Source organism: Theobroma umbraticum, unplaced genomic scaffold (genome assembly GCF_002168275.2).
Source record: "Theobroma umbraticum cultivar Fairchild unplaced genomic scaffold, ASM216827v3 scaffold_44.0, whole genome shotgun sequence".
NCBI lineage: Eukaryota > Viridiplantae > Streptophyta > Magnoliopsida > Malvales > Malvaceae > Theobroma > Theobroma umbraticum.
Window position 1 is genome coordinate 11,208,650 of NW_018397255.1, and position 25,135 is coordinate 11,233,784.

The 25,135-nt window shown below is 32.6% G+C and overlaps 4 protein-coding genes across 12 annotated transcripts; 3 read left to right on the top strand and 1 right to left on the bottom strand.

The window, feature by feature from the left end:
- Positions 1-4,914: 4,914 nt before the first annotated feature.
- Positions 4,915-7,714, top strand: ATG10 (autophagocytosis-associated family protein). 4 transcript variants are annotated; one of them, XM_021419415.2, is made up of 7 exons: positions 4,915-5,163; positions 5,254-5,459; positions 5,541-5,600; positions 5,696-5,785; positions 5,951-6,050; positions 7,061-7,158; positions 7,501-7,714. In XM_021419415.2, the coding sequence occupies exons 2-7, from the start codon at positions 5,259-5,261 to the stop codon at positions 7,699-7,701; spliced, it is 750 nt and encodes a 249-aa protein (XP_021275090.1). In that variant the 5' UTR covers positions 4,915-5,163; positions 5,254-5,258; the 3' UTR covers positions 7,702-7,714. The 4 variants fall into 4 exon arrangements, with proteins under 4 accessions (XP_021275090.1, XP_021275091.1, XP_021275092.1 ...); XM_021419416.2 differs by having other exon boundaries at positions 5,550-5,600; XM_021419417.2 differs by having other exon boundaries at positions 5,269-5,459.
- Positions 7,715-7,956: 242 nt separating this feature from the next.
- Positions 7,957-11,602, bottom strand: LOC110409905 (bacterial hemolysin-like protein). Of its 5 annotated transcripts, none has more exons than XM_021419410.2 (10): positions 11,332-11,602; positions 10,932-11,013; positions 10,608-10,687; positions 10,352-10,454; positions 10,099-10,255; positions 9,144-9,272; positions 8,697-8,783; positions 8,454-8,498; positions 8,189-8,342; positions 7,957-8,094 (listed from the first exon to the last, which is right to left on the bottom strand). In XM_021419410.2, the coding sequence occupies exons 1-9, from the start codon at positions 11,429-11,431 to the stop codon at positions 8,202-8,204; spliced, it is 924 nt and encodes a 307-aa protein (XP_021275085.1). In that variant the 5' UTR covers positions 11,432-11,602; the 3' UTR covers positions 7,957-8,094; positions 8,189-8,201. The 5 variants fall into 5 exon arrangements, 4 of the variants coding, with proteins under 4 accessions (XP_021275085.1, XP_021275086.1, XP_021275087.1 ...); XM_021419411.2 differs by having other exon boundaries at positions 7,972-8,089; XR_002444620.1 differs by lacking the exon at positions 7,957-8,094 and adding an exon at positions 8,891-8,939 and having other exon boundaries at positions 8,248-8,342.
- A 3,876-nt stretch (positions 11,603-15,478) lies between these two features.
- On the top strand, positions 15,479-16,481 carry PSAL (photosystem I subunit l). The gene is made up of 2 exons (XM_021418479.2): positions 15,479-15,790; positions 15,873-16,481. Exons 1-2 carry the CDS (start codon positions 15,626-15,628, stop codon positions 16,362-16,364), a joined length of 657 nt encoding a protein of 218 aa, XP_021274154.1. The 5' UTR covers positions 15,479-15,625; the 3' UTR covers positions 16,365-16,481.
- A 3,854-nt stretch (positions 16,482-20,335) lies between these two features.
- Positions 20,336-24,633, top strand: LOC110409197 (alpha/beta-Hydrolases superfamily protein). 2 transcript variants are annotated; one of them, XM_021418467.1, is made up of 13 exons: positions 20,336-20,544; positions 20,630-20,684; positions 20,785-20,840; positions 20,942-21,042; positions 21,222-21,291; positions 21,449-21,518; positions 22,486-22,542; positions 22,664-22,731; positions 22,832-22,912; positions 23,043-23,120; positions 23,324-23,584; positions 23,715-23,867; positions 24,263-24,633. In XM_021418467.1, the coding sequence occupies exons 1-13, from the start codon at positions 20,365-20,367 to the stop codon at positions 24,344-24,346; spliced, it is 1,314 nt and encodes a 437-aa protein (XP_021274142.1). In that variant the 5' UTR covers positions 20,336-20,364; the 3' UTR covers positions 24,347-24,633. The 2 variants fall into 2 exon arrangements, with proteins under 2 accessions (XP_021274142.1, XP_021274143.1); XM_021418468.1 differs by having other exon boundaries at positions 23,324-23,479.
- Positions 24,634-25,135: the final 502 nt, after the last annotated feature.

Consider the following 25,135-nt stretch of genomic DNA (forward strand, 5'->3'; position numbering starts at 1 on the left):
CATTGGTGGGTGTCAGGACAAGTTAGATTATGCAATGGGCACATTTACTCTATTGATTTTTTCATCTAAAATGTGCATGAATTATAGATTGGATTCAGTCAATTAAAATTTTACTATGTAAGTATACATATTGATTATATAATATATAAGCAAGTAGAGTATCGATCTCACAGAAAATTGATTTAAAATTTTACTAAGTATTAAAATTATGATAATTTAATCTTATCTAAACAATCAATATCAAATAACTAAATTAATTAACTAAAAATAATTAATCAAAATTTAAATTAAAATGAAAAATCAAAGTAATAATAACTGGAGTAAATATCAAATCAAACAAACTTAGAATTATAACATTTTTACACTTTATTTAAATTTAAATTTTCTTTCTTAACTTATTTCGATGAGTCGAATTGTTAATTTAGAGTCCTTAATTATACATAAGAGTTTTTCGACTCATCTTATAAAAATATCTATTTTAATCAAAACACTATAACTTTATGTGAATTGAAATTAAAATAGACTGATTAAATTCAAGCTCTAATCTGGTTACATATAATTTATAGGTATATCTCTATCTTATATGCAAATCAATTAATATGATCATATGTTATCTCAATTTTAGTTTACAACAAATTTCATTTTTCAAATTTGTTTAAGTTCCTAAATCAATTTAATTGATGATTAGGCAATTAAAAGCATTAAGAACAAATTGAAATAAATAATTCAAATCCCATTAAAGATAAGCAAGAAAGAGATTAAAACCTTAAATTACATATGAGTTCAATTGCAATCATAGAAAAATAGTTTAGTTTATAAAATCTAATAAAAACTTCATCTAAAAAAATTAGTCATTAATTTAAGCCAAAGAAAATAAGAAAAACACAAAAGTAGAGAGACAAAACTAATAACTGAAACTTTATGATCATGATTCTCCCTCCAATTCTCTTGCTTTCTTACTTCACTTTTTGCTCTTGTTCTCTTGAGAAATTGCTTGTTGCATTTTCTCATAAACCTTTGAAAAAAACCCCTTAAATAGCCTCCAAATGTCCTAACTTCCAAGATCCCATAAACTTGTTATTTTTGAAAAATTCATTGAGCGTCGTGGCTCTCATTTTCAAAAGTCGTGGCTCTCAAAGGTTTTGCTCAATTTTGTTCTTTTGGTGCAGTATTTTCACTTCGATAAAGATTTTGACAACATTTTGCTTAGAACTGGATAAAGTTGTAACCATCAAAGTTGTAATCCTACCACTTAACTTTCTAATAGTTCAAAAATTATGTCATTTGGACTTCTATAGTGGGAGATGCACTTGAAAAACCGAAACATATAACAGAGTATTAGTTTATTATGCAACTTTCTTACAACCAATTGGAAGTTATTTTTTAATCCTAATCCTACAACGAAACATAAAAATAATATAAATAACATAAAACTAATATTATTAACTTAAAATAAACATTTAAACATAAATTAAACTAAATTCATAAAATAAAAGAAAACACCTAACTTTGATCTTAAATTTAGTCTAACGTAGACTAATTAGGCATTTAATCTCCCATTAAATATATGTATTTATGCACACACCACACTCCATGGCCATGTAAACATAGATATAATTAGAGAGGCCATGTATTCATTGTTTAGTTTAGAAATGAACCCTTCACAAGGAAAAGGATAGGAAGAGTAATCTTTTACTTCTGAATAAAATGAGGGGAAAAAACTCAGAAAAAAAAAAAAGAGGGAAAGACATGAAACTCAAATGCTAGTAGTTTGCTTATGGCTAAATACCTATGTAAGCTCTTAAATTATTTCAAAAAAATCAATTAAGCTCTTATCTTTTTATTACGTTCAAATAAACTCCTAAAATTTTGTTTTGCATTAAATAAGCGTCTTTCACTAACTGTTGATTAATTTTTGTTAGTCAACTGTACAATTAAAATTTTTTTGTCATGTGGTAGATGACCTGTATTAAAACTTGCGAATTAGAAATTGAGTTTTCTCTTTTTACCCATCCACATGTTCAAAAATAATTAGATTAGGGATTTGAACCAAAAAAATTAAAAACCTAATTGCTTCAAACGAAGTTTTGATTACCAATGTTCTTAACATGAAATAGGTTTTTAACAAAACAATGCAATTGAGTTTGAGAAAAAAACTCAAACGCCATGGGTTAGGAATTATTAAAGTGAGAAGACATTTGAGCAGACTTTTTGTTACAAATCTTTTTCATGATCATAATACCTTTAGGATGAATGTCTATTCCAGGCCTAAGAAATTTGTTTTCAATTTGCATCTATTTATCAGCATAACAAATTTCAAAGGGAGGGTTAAATTTTATCTTTATAACTTTGTGTTGGGGATTACAAGGAGTGGTTCTTTCAAAGCTTGGAGGTTTAGTTTTGATTTCGAAAGAATATTTCTCTTTAATATATGGGATATGCTAATCATCAATATCAGGCTTTGAATTCTCATTCTCACCATTACATGAAGGATATGTTTGGTTTATAAAATGGAATAGAGTATGATGAAATAGCCACTCTGTAAGAATAGAATAAGAGAGGAATAATTATCATATAGTTGGATTTATGAGATGAAATAAAATAAGAATTGTTATTATAAATTATTATAATGTTTGGTTGACAAGAATAGTTTCAATAATAGTTAAAGAATAAGTAATAAATTATAAGAATACCCTTCATTATAATATTTAATTTTTAAATTAAAATATTTATTATTTTAATAATTTATTAAAAGTATTATTAAATTATTATTTGAATTTTAATATCATTATTTGTTTTAATTTATAAAATATTAATAATTTATATTGCATTTAAAATATTAATTATTTGTAATTAAAACATTAACATCATTACTTTATTTTTTTTTATCTTTAACATATTAATATATTACAAATTCATAATTAAAATTTTAATTTAATTTTTAAATTTAAAATAATAACTTTTTATAATTTAAAATTAAAACTTAAACCTTTTATGTGAATTCATTTTAATTATTTCTGTTTTACTTTATTTTCTTTCTTTTTGTTGACCGGCCACTAGAGATGTGGCCAATTGGCATAATAGAGCATCATTATGTGCTCCTTATGGTAGGATCAGGCCAGGGATCACCAAATTAGCACTCCCTACGATCGAATCTGGTCATAAGTGCTAGATTCAATTGCAAAATCTAGTTGAAAAGCACCAACTTTGATGTTTCTCGTGATTGGTTTGGTTGGGGAGCACTTGATCGGCACTTCCTATGACCAGCACTGGTGTTGCCACTGCCGTCATCATTGGCCTTTGATTGTGGAGGGAATGTATAGAGAGGAGAGAGGAGGAAGAAGGGTAGAATAAAAAAAACTTGAGAAATGAAAATATTTTATATTATATAGGCATAATTTTTGAATTTTTAAAAAGATATTTTCATTTAATTGAATTTTTTTTTTATTCCCACCAATCCAGAATAGCTACTATTGAGGGAGGGCTCGATAATGGTTATTCCAAATCTTCTTGGGAATGACTATTCCAAAGAATAGTCATTTCATTGACATAAATAAATATTGAAGTTAGTAATGGGAATAAAGATGGAATGACTATTCCATTCCCTTAACTAAGTTTCCAACTGTGAAGCAACATTATGATCGGCTATAGGAGAGGGATGGATTGATTACAAAGAAAAGGGTTTCTTTAAGGGGTCTTGCTAGCGTTTGATATAAGGAAGTAACAACATATATATTACAATGTATTTAATTAAATAATATTACAGTATTTATTTTATAACAAATTACTACAATATATAATCACAGAGCAATCACATTACAGCTAATAAATATAGCATGATTGCAATCTAAATCAAGGTAATTAGATTGCATTGCACTTTGTAATTTTTTTAAAGACATTTTTACTTTTCAACTTTGCTACTTTATTAAAAATATTTTCCAATGTTAGAATTTAGTTTTAATTTACAGATTTCAAGTGATGTCTTTTTAGTAATCATGGTGATTGTTAATAAAATTATATTATCTTTTAAAGGGAAAAAGTTAAAATAAAATATATAATATAAAAAATTATATTAAGAAATGAAAATAAAATATATAAGATTATAATAAGAAATAAAAATAAAATATATGACATTATAAATATATTTAAGGGATGATATTATATAAAAATTAATAATAAAAAATATAAATATATTAAACTTGCATTTTAGTTAATAGGGGTAATTCTAGAAATTGATATTATATTTTAAGCAAAGTACTTATAAATCAAATATTGTAATATTATCTTTCATAGCAAACATTACAATATTATTTTCCCTATAATTATATTACTTGCAATTACATTACTTGTAATTATATTATCTGTAATTATATTATATTGTAAAGTATAAACACCACTTGAATCCTTAGTGACTTCTTTCTTAGTATCAATGGCATTGTCAAACAAGCTTGGATTGTCCATCATTATGGTGTTGAATGTTTCTTTATATCACCTTTTGGAAAAAGAGTTTCGGCAAATTATTTACTAAAGCTAGAGATCACGAAGGTGTTACAAATTCAAAAGAAGTAAAAGGAACAATTTCACTTGGAGAAATACTTTTGTTTCTCTTTAATATAGAAATTAATATAAATTTACATAAATAAAATAAAATAACACATCAACATGTCTTGTGGTACATGACGTGATATAAAATTAGTAATTGTATCATTAATTAATAAAAGTTAGTCGATAATTAAGGAGAGGGGTTTATTTGGTCTAAAATAAAAGTTTGGGGATTTATTTGAATATAATAAAAAGATAAGAACTTAATTAACTTTTTAATATAATTCAAAGATTTATTTAAGAATTTAACCTTTACTTAATTAAAAAAATTAATTTACAAGTTATTATAACAAAAGCTCCAAGTCCAATCAGTCCAAGGTCCATTAAGCTCCTTTTACCAGCTTACAGGGCAGGTTTCCCATCGAAGAAGCGTTCTGCAAAGTGCTTAACTACCCCACCTCAATCCCAGACGGGACCAAGGGACAATATCGAAACATATATCTCTGTTTCAGTCAAGCTCTTCAAGTTTAACTCCCAACGAACGGAATTTGAACCAATCATTCTACTCAGGAGCTTTTTCGATCACACCGTTCCTTTTTTGGGTTTACCAGATTTATGGAGGTGAGTCTTCAATTCCTATCCATAATTAAATTAAATTTCCGGGTTTTTGGAGAGAAAATAATTTTTGGACTTACTATTTTCTTATTTTAGCTTTTATGTGTTTAGCAACGTTGGAAGTGTTTTGGACAGTGATCGAAGTAATGATGGATGTTTGCAATTGGGACGGAACCGTGTCTGCAAAGGATTTCAGAATTGGTGCTCTCTCATTTGCTCAGAAATGGGAAAGTCTTAACTCTGCTTTTCCTCCATGGTCTTGGGTTCCTTGTCCTAAGCACTCTTGGCTTGCTTCTCATGAGGTTACTCTTCTCAATCTTTTTTAACCAATTCTTGTCTTAAAATAACTTAATGCTTTGAATTTGGATTCAACTTGTTTTTAGCTTTTGCAGGAGGAGGGATACTTGTCACTGGAAAATATATGCATTTCCAGGCCAAATGAGGTCCGGTTTCAGATTTAATATATTATATTTGAATATTTAAAACAAAGCTGATGTTTTCTTCTTCTTTTTTTTTTTCTTTTTTCTGTTGCGTGCAGGAAGATATTGATCAAAATAGTCAAACTGACCCTGGGGAAGAAGAGACCAGTTGCTCTGAGAAAGAAGATGATATTGACGATGCCACATTGGTATATACATTTTGGACTAGTTTTTCAGTTATGTAGCTTACATTGAGTGTAAAAAATGTGGGACTTGGGAGTAAACATGGATTTACCGATAAACGTTGTATTTTATTGTTCTACTGCCTGTTAGTTTTTTGTCTGACCTCGATCATGTTCATGTTCTTTTGCTAGGTCCAAAGCAATCATCATGAATTGCATTACTGTGACTTCCATGTAGTATACAGTTATACATTTAGGGTTCCGGTGCTATATTTACGTGCTTACTGCAGTGGTAAGTTCACCCAGCCACTTCCTCCCTCAAGGTAGCAATTATGTTAGGAAATTTTGTGTCAGCTTGTGGCATAACATACATGGTGACATAATTTAGCTTGTCTATACATGTCACTGTTTGAACTTTTAGATCAGATATTAGGCTGATGTGGCTGGAAGTCCGAACATATAATGGTTAGTATAATTGATGGTAGCATTGTAGCATGCTTTGTTAACTGATAGCAGGAAAAGGGGCCTTCTCCTTTTAGTGAGTGAAATCTTTTGAAGAGTGGTGTTGCTTGTGTTGCAGCTGGAATTAATGTCATGTTCTTCATTAAGGAACTCTTTCATTTCACAAGAATTTTGGTGGTTAACTAATTATAAGTCTTGTGAATCTTGTAATTCTAGAATACTGATTCATAGATGATGCTCTGTCTTAATACTTTAGCATTGTCCATCATCTCTTTGTTTTTCTATTGTCTTACAAAGAGTCTTCTCAAAGATGATAGGTGGTTCAATTATGGAGACTGTGTTTTAAGGATATTAACCTAGGGCAAATTTAGCATGGCTAGATGTGATTTGGCAACTTCAGACTATTAGAACCAACCTAGAGTAGGTGCTGATAAGCTGGGTTACCAGTAGGATTATATGCAGTTTGATAAACCTGGCAAGAAAACAAGCTAAGTTCAAGTAAACTTAACAGTACCAAATTTTATCACAGCAGGACAGACCCTGTGCTAAGGAATCCTTGCATATAGCACAACCATGCATTATTGGAGGACCAAGGCTGTTAGTGGCAAATGAAAGATTTTAGATTGTGTTTATCTCGGGTTGTTTGGGAAGCTGTCTGGTTGGTGTTTTACTTATGTTAGTATGTGCTGTATGTTGATGGTACACCAATGGAATAGGTTCTCGTGCTCTTATGTGTGCAGGCATATGTGTGGGTGGATGTCTATGGATGAAGTTCAGTTTTAAATTGTTCAGTGTATTAATTATTTGAAGAGAATTACTAATGGTTTCTACGCGGTGTAGATGGACGACCTTTGCTGTTGGATGAAATTGAGAAGGAGCTTCCTGCCTGCTCTTCAAAGGAATTGCCAGAAACAAAATGGGCGTTCATAACTCAAGAGGTATGTTTTCCTACCTTCGTTTATCTCTTTACCTTGGTTGTCTCTTCCTTATCATGCTAATGAATTTTAAATTGATAAGAATTATTCCAAATTCCTGTTATATTCTTTCTCAATCTATCTTACTCAAAATACTGGGTTATGTTCAAGATGGTTATCACGCATATTAGTTTAGAACGACCAAAGGATAAATATTGTTAAGTAGAGATCGTGGCAACCTTATGAGGCTGAATTCTACATAGAGCAAATTTTGCTTAAAATTAGCTGTTTTTGTACAAGGGTATCGTGCAGCATTTTCATGGAGGTTAATATGAAGGTGATTGTTGTGTGTATTTTCAACTGTAGGAACATCCATACTTGAAAAGGCCGTGGTACAAATTGCATCCATGTGGGACCAGTGAGTTTATGAAGCTGCTTTTCCTTGGTGGTGATACTGCTCAGCCTAAATTGGAGGTGGTCCTGGAACTCTATCTCCTGTCATGGTTCTCAGCTGTTGGTCAAGTGGTTGGTCTTACGATCCCTTGTAAAATGTTAAATGACCGCTGATAGTCCCGCCTTTTTTCTTTCCAGGTTCTTATACAGTTGAATCCAATATTTTTCACTCAATAATTTTAATTCTTTTTTCTGCAAAAGCACATAGAACCTCCTCTTTTCCCATGGCCTTCACTTTCAAGCTTCAACCAAAGTGTTGAACAGTTTGGGTAAATTACAACGCAGCATTTTTTTTTTTTTTTACTTTTGTTTGGCTAAAAGAATTTTACATCTTTCAGTAGCTTGGAAATTGAATAATTACATGTAAGTCTCTCAGTTCGCGTTATCGAGGGTACAAAAAATATATAAAGAAGCTAGCAGAAGATTGATTTCACTTATAAATCAATATGACGACTGGATGCAACCATTCAAAGCAAGATGACGACTCCCTGTTGTAATGAATCTGTCCTGCATAAAATCGTCCATGGCTTTACTCTTGCTGAAAAGGTTCACAGTGACAGTGGGGCACGATGTCACATATGGATGGATACCTAGCTCATACCTCATATGATACGCTATTCAGAACTTTTCCCTGAAGTCCGACTAAAGCAAACGAGAAATTCTGTATTACCCTCAGCACCTTTTAGAGGAGACTCAATCCATCCTTTGCTTTGAAAACCAAAGTTCTCTACACCCTTTATGATCTTTTCAAGAACCTACATGATGCAACACAACAAATCTTAAATTAGCTTTCTCAAGTAGTAGCTTTAGCCCATCATATGAGATTTTCAAAAAGTCTCTATCTTGATGATGTTATTTTTGCATACCTCCTGATGAACTTGGGGATCTCTCACAATCCCACCACTTCCAACCTGCATAGGGGGCTCAAAAAGGTTACTCGTAAAATCAACAGTTAGCCTAACGGAACCCTCACATACAACTAACACAATTTTTTAGGTGCTCCTTCAATTCTTAACTACATCACATCCATAATGGAAAATGAAAAACATACATTTTATAGGCATGTGGTATATATATGTTCACTCCACATGTATAAATATATTTCTTACTTGAGATCTACGAGCTTCAAACTGAGGTTTAACCAGGGTAACCAGAGTTGCCTCTTCCTTCATTGCATTTACTACAGCGGGCATGACCTGTTTACGAAAGTAAATAAATAACAAAAGATAATGACAAAGTTAACCATAAATGTTGTTAAGCATGGCATTGCTTTTAACAAAACTACTTGGTTATAGATAATCACCAATAATAATTCTGTTTCTTCCCTCCTTTTGACATTCAACAACAATCAACTGAAATAAAAAATAGAATGGGCAGTGTACAGGTGTTGAACGGCAGAGCATTGTTTAAGACAAAGAAGCCTTTTGATGAATCTAGGAAGTTCAGAGGTCTAAAGAGACAGAACGGAATCGTATGAAGAGACAGACTGAAAATAACAGTAAAACGTAATGCAAGCATGGTAACAAAGCAGTTTGGAAATATTTGACAATGCTTACCAAGAGAATAGAAATAAATGAAAGGTCCAGTGTCACCAAATCAACTTTTTGAGGGAGACCAGAAAGGTATCTTAAATTTGTCCGTTCAATCACACAAACACGTTCATCTCGACGAATCTTGTCTGCTACCTATTCAAAATTGAAATCCAAATGCAATCAAGAACCATTAAAAACCCAAAAGTGCACATCCATTTGAGACAGGGAACATATCATTTAGTACATTTTGCAATCAGTGAACATAGGGGATTGCTTCTGTATAGATAAAGCTTCACTATTCAAAAATTAAGGTAGAAAAGAAACTACTCTAAATAATTAATAATGTCTTCAAGGAGAACTTTTCTTGGAAAGAAGAAAGACTATCTTTGTCCTAAAAGCCAAAGCATCATTTTATTATTCAGAAAACTATTACTCAGCAGTGAGAAAATTAAATACATGTTCATTCCAAAAACAGCGTCTCAAAATGTAATTAAACCAAGCATTTTGTCCACACTTTAAAAATGATATCAGCTAGCTCTTGGGTTATGTAAGCGGGACTCACTAGAAATGCCAGAGGTAAAGAAAAACAAAAATATACCAGTTGTTATTTCTATAGAAGATGTTCTTACTTCTATAGGGATGTTCTCACTTTCTAATCTTTCCCCATTAAATGAGCTTCCTTGTGTGAGTTAACTTAAGCTGCTCTATAATTTCGGAACTTACCATGAAAGCTTCTGTCATTTACTTTCATTTCTACGAATTTTAATTCACAACCATAAGAGTGCCAGCCAGAGAACATTATACTGTGATACACATACCGACATACACCACCCATAGCTATGACCAAGTTGATTTAGCCGACCAAAGTTCTCATATTCCTTTATCAGTTTTAACATATATTTTCATTTAATCATTTGAAAAATGACATAAAAGTACTTCATCTGCACATAATGCCTATTCCAAATTGTCAAATTTTTACCTGCCCATAACCTACATCAACTCCATAAACATATGATGCACCATACTGAAGTAGGCAATCAGTAAATCCTCCAGTGGACAACCCAGAATCAAGGGCTACTTTGCCAGCCACATCAACACCAAGCTGTTCAATAGCAGCTTCTAACTTATATCCTGCTCTGAATCAGCAAAGGAAACATTCAAACCAACATTAAACATCTCAACAATATAATTGTAGAAAAATGCAAGATGGGTGATCTTCAGAGAATATTCACCTACATACATATTTAGGGATTTCAGCCATAATTTCTACAACAGCCTTGTCAGAGACAGGTGTTCCAGCTTTGTTTACCATCTTTCCATTCACATAAACTTTGCCTGCACCATAGATGTAATATAGAGAAAGATATGTCTCCATGATTTCTACAGTCGGGTCTTCATTCATGTAATTTACATTTCAAGAACTGGCACAACAATTGCACCAAGTGTATTAAAGTACAAGGATGCATGCAATTGAAGAATATTACTTACCTTGTAAAATCCATGACTGTATGAATGTTCGACTATACTGCTGAAACCTTTCAAGACATATCTCATCCAGCCTTTTTTTCCTGAAAATGTCATAAGAGTAAAGCACAATAAGATATAAAGCAACAAGACATGGACAGGTTTCAAGGACCAATATAAGACTCAGACTAAGCTAGGGTAAGTTTGCATCTTCTTCCATTACCAATAAAAATCAATTAGCAATTAATGGCATCCCCAGAATTTCACTGTTACAATATATATTACCATGTAACAAAACTATCTTTCAACAACTATGTAGCAGTCATCAATTGAGTGATATAGGCTTACTTTTTTGGTATTTGAAGTTTTTCTGACTTGAAAACAGCAAAGCTTCTATAGGGACTACGCATATGAGCTTTGACCGATATTACTGGAAACCGAATCCCAACAACCAAAGTACCAGAGCAAAGCCAAAACCAAAAAAAAAAAAAAAAACCGAATTCATTTAGTGCCCAAAAGAAAAGGTAAAGGAAAGAAAATAACACCGATAACAGCTTAAATAAAAGAACAACCGCCCTTTTCTTTTCTCTAATTCCATATACAATCAAAGTGTTTGTGAGAATTACTGAAGAGAATAACAAGAGAACCCAACTCGGTAACAGGCATGAAGACGTTAAATTTGAGTCCAACAGCATATTAAACTAAAAAAAATTCAATGTATGAATCTATAGACAGAGAGAGTGGGTACCATGAAAAGGAGAGTAAGATTTCGATAAGAGAAATAAAGTGGAGCTACCGTTACCGCAGCAGCGTGATATAAAGGGAAGCTTCACAATATGCAGTGCCATTTTCGGCTTCGTTTGGTTAAGTTATTTTTAAAGGTTGTTCAGTTCGATTCAAGAGGTGTAGCCTTGGGAAGCAGATAAAGCCGTGGCGATCAGTGTTAACGAATTACTAAATCTTAAAACGGAGACGAAAGACGAAAAGGCCTAGCCAGAAGTCTTAAAAGGGCCGTGAGATCTTCTGCCGAAGCCTGGAAACCCAGCTTGTATTTGGCAAGCAGGGCCTAATATCATTCTCTTTAGTCTTTTCCAATGGAAAGATTAATTGCCGTTACACCAAATGTCAATTGGTAATTTTTACACACGTAGAAAAATTGACATAGGCAAAATTTGAAAATTAAAAAATAATTTAATTAAAGAATAAAAAATTCTTTTTCTCATCACGTCAATTGACATTTCCTTTTTTTTTCTCAGGTCAATTTCATGTACATCCTTTGGAAAATATTTTTTAGGAAATTATAAGAAAGGGTCAATCGTATAAAGTCATTTCAAAAAAAAGAAATTGTGAAGAATAATTCTCCTGGTTAACCATCAACATAAATTTAATTATTTTTCGTCATATTTAGTTATGACGTGATAAAATTACTTTTGAACTATTTCAAATAAATTAAACTATTTATTATAATTTCTCTTCATTTGTATTTCTGATTTCTCTCTCCCACTATCCAACTCTTTTTAATTTTATCGATTTCTTTTTTCGTCATTCGTCTCCTATACTCTCGATTTCTCTCTCTTACACTTTCAAGACGACAAGAGATAGTTTTGATGTACTTGGGATGAGTGGTTTTTTAGAGAATTTGATTTTTAAGTATTTTGGATAAAACTAAAACAGTAAAAATGATCACAGATGTTTGAAGTAATTTTTAATTGGATGAATTCGGACCTAGACATCAATAAACTAAAAATTTTGAAATTTATAAACCTACGATTTCAAAGGAAATTTTTTTTTTGAATTTTAGTCAAAATAGGTATTTTAAATAAGAAAATTTATGTTTTGATTTATGAAAATATGCTAGAAACAATTAAACAAAAAGAAATAAAGAGAGCAGAGAGGATTTGAAGTTTTGTTCGTAGGTAATAAAACACTTTAAGTATTAAAGTGTAACAAATTTTTTTAAAATATTACGTGTAACAATAATATCTTTTCAACATGACTTGTAACAACATTATTTATTTCATCGTGTAACATGTTTTTTATATGGTGTGTCATAATAATATTTTTTTTTAATCATAGCGTGTAATATATTTTTATATATGACGTGTAACAACAATATATTTTTTTTAACATGACGTGTAACAATAGTTTTTAACAATAACGTGTAACATGTTTTGTATATGACATGTAATAATAATTTTTTTTAAAAAAAATGATATGTAACAACTTTTTTTAATCATGTCGTGTAACATGTTTTTATATATGATCCGTAACAATAATATTTTTTCAACATGGCATGTAACATCATGTAATGGTGTGTAATATCATTAAGGATAATTTTGTCTAACTCAGTTAAAAATAGTTAAAATTATAAAGAGGATTACTTTAAAAAATATTTCATGTTTAAGAGTTATTTTTTAAAATGCCTCTTTCAACATTTAAGGCAAATTAAATCATTTATCACAAATTTTCCTCTTAATTTCTTTCTCCAACATTTGTTTGTTGTGTTTTCGATTTCTCTCTTTCTATCCAACTTTCTTTAATTTTATCGATTTCTCTTTCCCACTATCTAGCCCTCTCTAAGTTTACTACCATCGTTTTCTCTTTCTCTCTATTTCTCGGTATATCGTCATTAATTTACAAATCAAAAAGAAGAGATAACATCAATTTATATTTTTAAATTTATTTATTTACATTCACAAAATCTCAAAATTGATGAGTTGAAGTTATATAACTGACTCTGTAAATTAGAACACTGCTCAGAGTTGTTACACACCATACCTGCATGGCGTTTAACAAATTTATTGAATATGGTATGGTTTAATCATGACATACAACTTGATCTTTATCTTTGTATTTTATTAGAACATAAACTCTTTGACTTAAACACTATAAACATGACATGTAATAATTTTTTTTTCAACATAACGTGTGATAACTTTTTCTTTTTCATATGACGTGCAACTTGGTCTCTACTTTTGTATTTCACTAAGATACAAACTATTGAAGTTAAACACAAAAATAATGTGTAATTATTTTTTTTAACATGATATGTAATAACTTTTTTTTTCATATAGCATGCAAGTTGATTTTTATCTTTGTTTTTTACTAGAAATGGGTGCAATAATTTTTTTTTTTCAACATGACATGTAACTTGGCCTTTATATTTGTATTTGACTAAGACATAAACTCTTATAATTAAATATCTTAAACATAGCATGTAACAACATTGTTTTTTTCAACATAGTATGTAGTAACATAATTTTGAACATGATGTAACAATATTATTTTTTGAACATGACCTATAACTTGATCTCTATTTTTATATTAGTAAGACATATATACTTTAAACATGATGTGTAATAATTTTTTTTTCAACAAGAACTTTTTTGAGTTGGTCTTTCTTGCACTGCATACCACCAGCACATCTTAGGGCTACAATTATTAAGGCTTTGGGATACCCATCAACTAAAGAAAAAGAAATAAAAAACTTATCAAAAAATCAAAATAGCCTTGCCTCCACCTCTCTTTTTTTGCTTCATTTGTTCATTTGTGCGTGCAAAAGGATGACTATGATGATGGCTTTTCTTTCTTTTTTTAATCTTTTCTTTTTTTATACTTTAAATATTTTTTTATTAACTTTTGCACCTCTGTATGATTGTTTTTGAGTAACGATGATGTTGATTTTTTCTTTTTAGAAAATAATAGGAGAAGATTTCAGAGTCATTTTATTTTAAAATATTTTTTAGTTAAAATAATTAAAATTAAAAATATAATTATTTTTAAAAATACCTTATTTTTTAAAGACTAAAAAAAAAAAGTTCATGTCATTTTCTCTTTTATGATTATTCATTACTTAAAGAGTTTTATCATTCGCCAAATTTTATATTTTGTTTAACTTTTTTAACTGCATATTAATGCCCTGAGACAGAGCCAAGTTTTGACTCGAGGGGACCAATACACTTTATGCAGCTATCTAATTAATTTTTAATCTTTTTAAAAGAGAAAAAAATTTATTGTAAGGCTTTTGCATTTAATATATTATTGTATTAAATGTTGTGAAACCTTGATATGTAAAATATTATAAATAATTGTAGTAAAAAAATAGGGAATAAAATTGAAGGTACAAACTTATATAGGTTAATAAACCAAAATGGTATTTGATCAGATAAATAAAACTGAAAGCATCCTTTAAGCTTAAGATAAAAGACAAAAGAAAAAGAGCATAAAAGGAAAGACGAGAGAAAAAAAGAAAATAGTAAAATATTAAATTCAGTATAGAATTTAGAAAAACTAAAATGTTGAATCATAGAATTTATAAGGATCAAGGGGTTGCATACCACAGCGCGAGGCTTCACTAGTGATGAAAATGGGTACCTATTATTCGGGTATTCACGAGTACTCAACCTATTTGATTATTTGAAAAATTTTGTAAATAGGGAATTTTAAACTCTTCAAGACAATTTTAATCATCTCAACCAACTTCCTTTTTTAAAAATTAATAAATATCAATATAAATCTGTGTCAAATGCTTGAACACATTATGTCATAAATGTTTTGTATAATAAATTAAAGACGTGGTTAAAATTTAATGATACATATATAATTTAATTTGTAGTTTGATATATTTGAGTCAATATGAATTTGAAAAACAATAAGTACATTGCTAATAATAAGAAGTTAGAAGGCAAAGCACGTAGAAAATATAGAGGTGGGATAATACCCAAATAAGCTTCAAACTTCACTAAAGGAATGAAAATATATCCACTTCAGTACAAACATTTTGGGTACTTGTCAATAGGCACCAGGTTGGATTACAAGACATGTCTGCAATATTTGGTGTTCTGGATAAGAGATAAGATTCCACACATTCTCCCATCCAATCAACAATATGCAAAATTAAGACCTCATCCTTCTCAGCCAGAACTTTTCCTGCAATTGATACCCTTGAGCCTACTTAGAAAATCTCTTTTTCTCTGTCTATCTCTGCTTGCATTACATATTTCTACCTCCAGTTTACCTTTCTGAGTCTTTTAACAAAATCAATGGCTGCCACTGCTTCTCCAATGGCGAGTCAGCTCAAAAGCAGCTTTACATCTTCTGTTACAAGAGGCCTGGTAGTACCCAGGGGCATTTCTGGAGCCCCATTCAGAGTATCACCCGGCAAGAGGACTCCTTGCTTCACTGTTAAAGCTGTCCAAGCAGACAAGGTAAGCGAGTGCCCTGTAGATTTTCTTCTCATGTTAGTGCTAGGCAAGTGAATAAGTTTATTCTGTTTCCTCCGCTTTGCAGCCAACATATCAAGTGATTGAACCAATCAACGGTGACCCCTTTATTGGAAGTCTTGAGACTCCGGTTACATCAAGCCCCTTGATCGCTTGGTTCCTGTCCAACCTCCCAGCCTACAGGACGGCTGTGAACCCACTCCTCAGGGGTGTCGAGGTGGGTCTGGCCCACGGCTACCTCCTGGTCGGTCCATTCGTTTTGACTGGCCCTCTAAGGAACACACCTGTTGCCGGTCAAGCTGGGTCCCTGGCAGCTGCTGGTCTTGTTGTGATCCTTAGCATTTGCTTGACAATGTATGGCACTGCATCATTCAATGAAGGAGAGCCCTCAACAGCCCCGAGCCTAACCCTGACGGGAAGGAAGAAGGAGCCTGACCAGCTGCAAACTGCGGATGGATGGGCTAAGTTCAGCGGAGGATTCTTCTTTGGTGGAATCTCTGGTGTCATTTGGGCTTACTTCCTTCTCTACGTCCTTGACCTTCCTTACTACTTCAAGTAGATATACATCTACATTTTCCCTTGTTTTGTTACTTAATGTAAATCTATATGTATTCTGGACGATCCCTAGGGAATGAATATCAACTATCGAGTGATTGTCACTGGATGTTCTTGTTAAGAGTTATTGCATAAACAAGTGTCTGTTTCACTGGCAAAATCAGATCAGTGGGTGTTATCTTAGATAAAAGGATAAAACATAATTATCTTAGATAGTCTTATCTCCTTAGGATGATCACAATGGGTGTTATCCTAAAAGTCCAACATCTCCCACTGGTACACAATTGGGACGCCATTCTATCACTCTCTTAAACCGTCCTATTACCAAGTTCTTATTTGGTAATGGATTGTGTGACAGCTCAGTATACTTAAATTTTGCTAGCATTATACTAAGAATCAGAGCCAACATAAAGACACCAACTATTTAAAAAATATAGTATTTCATGTGTCCTCAACTTGTTTGATCACATTAAACTGAGTATCTCAAATCTCTCGAAGAGTATACTTCTATTTCCTTCTGTAAAACATATCATATTACATAAACTTTATCTTATTAGTTAATACTAATAACTATAAAAATAAAGATATAGCAGTGTCTTTTATTAAAAATCAAATACGTAAATAACATAATTAATCTTTAAAACCGATCCCACTGGCTTGTACGACATACCTTGACACCTTCAATCTTTTGCTCTTGAATCCACAATCGACATAACAAAAGGATGAGCTGATAAATTTTGACTTGCCTCAAAGCAGTTAAAATGAGACATAAAGTTGGACAATACTTTCTTCTACAGTTATAACAAGTTAACTTGGCCTTGTCTTTCTTACCACCACGTTTGCCTCCATGGTGCTTGATAGGTTTTTTCCTTCGACGCAGATCCGTTATCAGTGTCCTTCCCAGAGGTTTTTAGACTCCTCATGCGCTTAGGCCCAGATCCCTTGCGTGAATTGAACTGAGTGCATCATTGGTAGTGATAGATTTAGCAGCTTTTAAGCGCTCGTCTTCCGATCTCAAATGACGTGATATGCCATCAAAAGGATGGACACTATCGTTATGTATCATGTTTGCCTTAATGTGCTCCCAAAAGTTAAGAAGAGAAGAAATGATTGCTTGAATCTGTCGCTCATCTATTAGGACAATCCTTGTCCCCTTAAGCTCACAGATCAAGTTAGCATCATTCTCAGATATTATTTCATCGAGTGATGTGCCTTTTTTCTAATAGGTATTGAAGTTTAAGTTCAATTAATCAAGTAAGTCAGAGACGACTCTATATTTATTATTAAAGGTTTGTCACGTCTCATGAACTATTTCATCCTACTCAAACTCACCTATAAGATCGTTTTACATGCTGCTCAGCATAGAAAAATGCACATAACGATCTTTCCTGCACCAATTTTGGTAGGCTTCAAGATCATGATGGTGTTGAGCTGTATTTCTAGCTTCTAGATCTTGAATGATCCATTGAGATTTTCCAAAATTCTTTTGCTCATCTAGGAGATATTGGATTTTACGACACCAAATGTCAATGCACCAATTTTGGTAAGCTTCAAGATCACGATGGTGTTGCGCTATATCTCCAGGTTCTAGTTATTGAATGATCCATCGGGATTTTCCAAAACCTTTGCTCATCTAAAAGATATTGGATTTTACAAGACCAAATGTCATAATTTTTGCCATTCAATTTCTCATATTTGTTCAAATCAACAATAATGTTCTTAAAAACCATACTTAACTACAATTTTTTTGAAAAACTGAGAAGGTATATTGTTAGTAATGTTAGATTCATAATAATGAAGAAATATCCAAAAGAGAGGTGTATTGGATTTTTAAAAATGCTTTTCAACAAATCAAATTTTTAATTAAAACAAGCTTGAACACAATAAGAAAAACTCTAATAATTTTAAAGCTGACATTTATTAATATTTCAAAATCAAGAGGGATACAAGTACAAGCATAAAAAACCGTAGCAAAGCAAAGCCAGTATGCGGTAAAGCAACCACTTGATACTACATCAAGATAACTTAATCCTTCCAAGTGGAAGGGCAAAATAATGCACAACAGATATCAATAATTAACACCATATGATAATATTTTATCACATAAATTCGAATCAAATAATGAAAATAATATACGAGTAATAGTTTCATTTTTAATAGGAAAGAGCTCCCAATGGGGGGACAGTTGTCCAAGTAAAAGTTGGGCTACAGATGTCCATTCATCAACTTTTTCTGTCATGGAAAGGGGAAACTTGCTTCAGGTCCTATAGAAAAACTAGTTGGCTGGTCAACCACCTCACGGATTGGATTGCTTTGAATTCGAATGGCGTATATAGGCCCTCCATTGAATTCAAATGGCATATATAGGCCCTCAATGGAAGCAGCAGTGGCAGGAGGTGTATTTCGAGATGGGAAGGGAGGCTACTCCTTCCGGTTTGGTAAATGCACAGCTTATAGAACTGAACTTTGGGGAGTTTTTAAAGGATTAACCCTTGCTTGAGACCTCGGATACAGAAGAATCAATCTTCAAGTTGATAGTATGTTGACAGTTCAAGCTATAACATCTCCTCTGTCACATCCCTGCTCCAACTCAAATCTGATCAAGGCCATACAGAATCTTCTTCAACGCAAATAGGATGTGAAATCTTGTCATATTTTTCGTGAAGGAAATAACTCGCAGATTTCATGGTAAATTTGGATTTTTCTCAAAACGAGTCTTGTTTAATTTATGATAATCCACCTTTAGGGTCTACAAACTTGCTTTTGTCTAGTATATTAGGTGCTTGTTTTCCACAATTGATTAGAATATAAATATGTTTTTCTTAAAAAAGACTATTTTAAATAATTATGCTCAAAATTAGTTTTAGGAGTAAAATTTAAAAAATTTCACTCAACCAAAACCTCCCACTTAGCATGGCATACCTAGACATGTTATTAAATTGCCTATTATATAAAAATGAAATAATTTTGCTTATGATTATACATGTGTTAATTTTTTACCTGTTCACGACTAATGCAAAGTGACTCTAAGATTTTGATTTTGAACGTCTTATGAACTCATGGTAAGAAACTACTACCAGAGAATTGAGTTGTAACCACACTCTTTCATGGTACAAGAACTTTAGCCTAACAATTGGTTTTTCTCTAGGGAGGAGAGTTTTCTAATCTTTTATTTCTAGAACACTCTTGATGAATTGTTGATGTTGTTTGGTGAACACCTGAACCTATTTATTACCCTTTAAAAAACACCGGATAACTTTTATTAAGATAATCTTAATAATATTTTATCGAAAAATGTTAATGTCTAATAATTTTGATAATTCCAATATATCAAGATCAAAAGGTAAACTATTATTTTAGATAGTCTTATCCAGACAGGATGATTATCATGGATGTTATCTTAAAAGTCCAACATAACAATTGACTTGAATCTTGTTATATTCAACCATCTTTTGAATGGTTTTAATCTTCAATTGAAATTTTGATTAAATCATACAAAATGGTAGCAAAATGAGTTCCATATCATGATTGGCAATTGAGACTACCAAAAGAAAACTATTTGTGCTTTATGTTCATAGAACAGGAATCCTATTCTGTCATAATACTCCTAAGCTCTTGACAGTAGAAACCAATTTGTACATTTCACTTTATACATAATTTAAATACCAAATACATAATTGACTCAAATATTGAATAATGGCAAAGATTCTATAGTAGGAAAATACGAAAAGAGTGTTCAGGATTCGGGTAGAAATAACAATTAAGTAGAATTCCATTAAAGATATGCTTTTCCTCATAACGAACAGTGTACGCACTATTTTCTTCTATGTGTAAAAAGAGAAACAAAACATAAGATGTGGAGTGCCATTGCATACAACGTAAGTTAATAGCAGCCAGAGAATTCCTATCCTCGTCACAGAGTCCCGCTTTATTTGAAAAGAAATAAAAAGAGGCAACGGTTACCCATCTCTTTGTTTGTCATAACTCTCTCTTCCTGAAACGTTATGGCAATCCAAGGCAAGCCCCCTAGTCTCTTTTGCCATCAGTTTCAATGCCCCCTTTACTCTCCCACTGCTTCTAAATCACTTCTATTCGGTAGGTCCTTCCAATCCAGGGCTCAACATCGCTGTAGAAAACCTCTCAGACTTAGCTGCAGGAGATCAAACGCCAATGAGCCACAAGATGTACTCTTTCCTTTTGAGCTCTTTGGTGTACATTACTATTGATTCAAACCAATAATTTGAACGTAAAAGATGTTATATTTTGCAGGATTATCTGATTGATGCACCTGTTTCAGCTGGTGATGGTTTTTCTTTTAGTGGAGGCACGTATACATTCATATGACAATTAATTTTTTTTCTTAAAGTAATGCAGTGGGTAAGAACTTAATGATTGAATGAAAATATTTGTTTCTTTTTGCACAGGAAAATATTCAGATGAGGCTAACCCATCTGATGAATGGTTTAAGCAAGGAAAATATGTGAGTAATGCATGCCTGCAGTCTGCAGATTGCCTGGGTTTTAGCTCTTAATTAGACAATGCTTTGGAGGCCCTTGTGTTACTTAAAATGCCTGCTTGTAGGTTAAAGCTCATCCAGTTGGTGGCACTGGTGAGAAAGCTAAAGATCCAATTTTTGGACTAACCATGGGAGCTGGCTCTCAAGCCTCAGGAGATGTTTTCAGGTAAATGAAATTATTACTTTTAAGTGCTGTTTTGTAACTTATGCCGATGGGTTTAACATGGGTTTCCTTTTATTGAGTTTGATTATTGTCTTTTCTTAGTATTAATTTTAGGTTTCCATGAGGTCTGATCATTTGCAGGATTGAAACATGCTCTCTATCTATATGATTTTATGAAATAGATGGTTTTGCGTGGAAAGTGGAAACGCTGACAATCATACCGTTATTTTGATTCATGGTTTCCCTTCACAGGTTAGTCCCTTTCAATCTTACATTGTGTCACAACGCTTAGGAATCTTGAACCTCCTCGGTAACTAGCTTTGAGGTGCCTTTCCATATGGTAATACTTATCAGATCCTGGTCAAATTATGGTTGGTCTATAAATGTGATGGTTTAGTTTTGTTGACAGGCATACTCCTATCGCAAAGTCCTTCCTGTTCTCTCCAAGAATTATCGTGCTATAGCTTTTGATTGGCTAGGTAAGATCATATATTCATTGTGAATTATATCAGGAACGACCAAGTTCCGAATACAGTTATAGTTTGTGGTCTTGGGTGTCTTGTGGGAAACTCTGAAGAATTCTTTGGTATCATTGTTTAAAGAAACCAGTAATGCCGGCTGACATTAATTGCACTTGCCTAATAGCCTCTAAAATCTAATTAGTACATTTTACGATACTGTAAAAGATGTACGAAACAGAGACTATGTTCTGCTTAGATGATACTATCTACTTTTATCTGATCACCATGTGAGTAAATAAAGGTTTGCTTTCGTTATGTATTTACGGTAAGAGGAGATTCATGTATTTTGACATGATCATCATTTAATGGGGGGTTTTCTACAGAAATTGTTTCCTTTTAGCTCAGAATTTGAGTCTGAAAGTGCAAGAGTTCAGTTTGGCTTGCAAGCCATGGCAATTTAGCAGATGAAACAGAAAATCATTGCAATTTTCATACTATCTTTATTTTTGAAAGTTAATTGTCATACAATCTTAAAATGCATATATATGCTTGTTCTATTTTTTGCTAATTTTTCATCTTCATATAGATGAGAATATTTTGGGTGCATGTGCTTTACTTCATGATTAAGGCTTCAAATACCATAAATCACATACAAGATTGTCTTCAAGGGACCACTTTTGGTGATATCATAGAAGACCTGCATTTTGAATTCCTTAATACTTAAAAATTTTCATAGAAGACCTGCATTTTGAAAGTTAAGACTTACAAAATGGAGAACCTGGCTAGGATTTTTAGCCTTTACGACAGGATAAGTATTCATTATTACAAAGCAGATGATTACAGTTTCTAGGCTTTCTCAATCTTGTTTCTTTCCAATATTAATCTCCTTTAATTTTCAGACTGCATATGATCCATACAGTTTTAAATGAATATAAGGTAATGGTGACAGCTTCTCTGCCTGCTTCTTACCTCCCTTGTTCTACAGGTTTTGGATTTTCTGATAAGCCTCAACCCAGATATGGATTTGACTACACATTGGGTGGTAATTGCTTTACATGCCTGGAAATTAAATCTAGTTTCAACAAATTTATTAACAAAATAAAAGCGTAAGAAATGGAGAATAATGCTTATCTACATCTTCAAAAAAATTTCATACCTAGCAGAATATGTCTCAGCACTGGAGTCCTTTGTTAATGAAGTTGCTCCGAATAAAGTTTCACTTGTTGTCCAGGTATGTTATCTTTCTGTATATATAGACAAGTAGACATAGAGTTAAACTTTTAAATTATGTAACATATAACTAAAACGCTTTTGATCTTTTATGTTTTCAGGGCTATTTTTCACCAGTGGTTGCTAAATATGCCAGCAAGCATCAGGAAAAGCTTAATGATCTAATTCTCCTCAATCCTCCTGTATGAACATCCTGAAACTTTAGTACTGGCATTATTGACTTTCCTTGTGCTATCAACTATAGCTTGGATTATATAACTATAGCCAATTTGGCGTACCTGACAAATACATTTTTAACCTTGATTATTGCAGCTAACAGCCAAACATGCCAATCTTCCCTCGACATTATCCATATTCAGCAACTTTTTGCTGGGTGAAATTTTTTCTCAGGTAAGCACGAGTGCATGATATATATGGCATTTACTAAACAAATGAGTTGTCTATGCCACAGCATATATTTTCTTGCATGTACTTGTGTTTAAGAAATGGAATATAGACAACTATCAATCCATTTTCATAAATTATTGTTTAACTGCTTCTAAGTGGTACCATGTAACAAACATTCTCAATGGCTTGTTCTTCTGCTGAAATAGGATCCTCTGAGGGCCAGTGATAAGGCGCTGACCAGCTGCGGTCCTTATGCAATGAAAGAGGATGATGCAATGGTTTATAGAAGACCTTATCTCACATCTGGTTCCTCTGGATTTGCACTAAATGCAATCAGTAGGGCCATGAAAAAAGAGCTTAAGGTGGATTTATCATTTATAATTTTAATTGTTTATTTTGTCCAAGTTGCACCTAACAGCTTCGACTTTGAGTCTGTGTTCACTCTTTCAAGGGAATCCTCTACCACAGTAATATTTCCATTGTGTTGATTCATCAATATAGCATTTGTCTGTTTTATCTTTCGTATTTTTGTCATCATAGGAGGTGCTGCTAAAAGCTCTTCTATTTACCATATTATTATGGTTGATTATTTGACAGGCCTATGTGGAAGAAATGAAAGTGATTCTTATGGATAAAAGTTGGAAAGTTCAAACCACAGTCTGTTGGGGCCAGAGAGACCGTTGGTTGAGCTATGATCAAGTAGAAGATTTCTGCAAAAGTTCAAACCATAAGCTGATTGAGCTTCCAAAGGTACAAACTTCCCACATTACTATTCACCCTTAGATGACTTCTGTGATGATAAAATTGCAGCTGCATATTTCTGAGGTCTCACCTGCAGAAAACAAAATTCAGATTTTTTTACAGGAGAATTTATATACTGCATTTTTTTTTCTAGAAACCCTGTTCCCATTGAGGATACAGATAGGAAAACCTGACTAATCTCTGTTGCTATAACTCTAAAAGTAGAGGTCATTTGGTTGTTCCCTGCTTCAAATTCTATTTCATTTCCCCATTATACTTCACAATTTTCATATGCCTGAGGTTTTTTTGTTTCTGCTTCGAATCATATGTATCTTTTCATAACCAGACCTATGGCTAAGATTCTTACGCAGGCCACACCTCACTTTACTGGCTGCTTTCTGCAGGCAGGGCATCATGTACAGGAGGATTGTGGTGAAGAAATTGGAGGAATCATTTCTGGAGTCATCAGCCAAAGGATCCTCAGGTGATACGTTATGATTGCTTTTGAGCTGTTGGCACTCCAAACAGTGATTCTTATTTCGTCCATGAGAGCAATTTCATTTTAAGGCTTAAGCCTTTTAAAGCTTGCATTGCAAGCAAGATTCGTTTGAGCTGTGTTGACATTCTTGTAAGAAATCAATTATTTAGAATCATTAGCATGCCTGCAGTGGGTGACTGCTAGTCCAAGCAATATTATTTCCCTAGAGAACTTCAAATAAAGAATCTTTGCCTTTCCATGGACTTAAAATTCTCAGATCAGTTGTAAAAGGTTGCAGCCGATAATATCTTCTCAAGTGGTAGGATAATGTCTTTATTATTTGCTGGTTGAAAGGTAAGATGCATTGATTTTATGCCTTTCCCCCTCAACTCAGTTGTTTCAATCAACAGATAAAGCACTCTCAACATGTCAAAAATCAGAGAATCACTAAGCAAACAAAAAGATTCTTTTGCATCAAGAAAACATGGTGGTTAGGCATAGCTAACTATTGAATAGCACCAAACATGTAGTCTTTCCAAACATGCAGTCTTTCCAACACAAGAATTAAGGAGAAAATTGCAAAAGAGATTAAAGAGAAAGCAGAGAGGGCTTATACCACAGCGTCACCAGAAAAAACGCTAGCAGCAGCACGAGGCCCCACCGCACATGCCACGCTCCAGCATGACGAAGACAGCTCAACTTGGTTCTTTTAAAGTTAGCCGTGGCTAACTCATCCTTAAATTGGCTGAGGATGAGAAGCGAAAGCAAAGCCCACAAAGCGAGGAGTGCCTGCAGGATG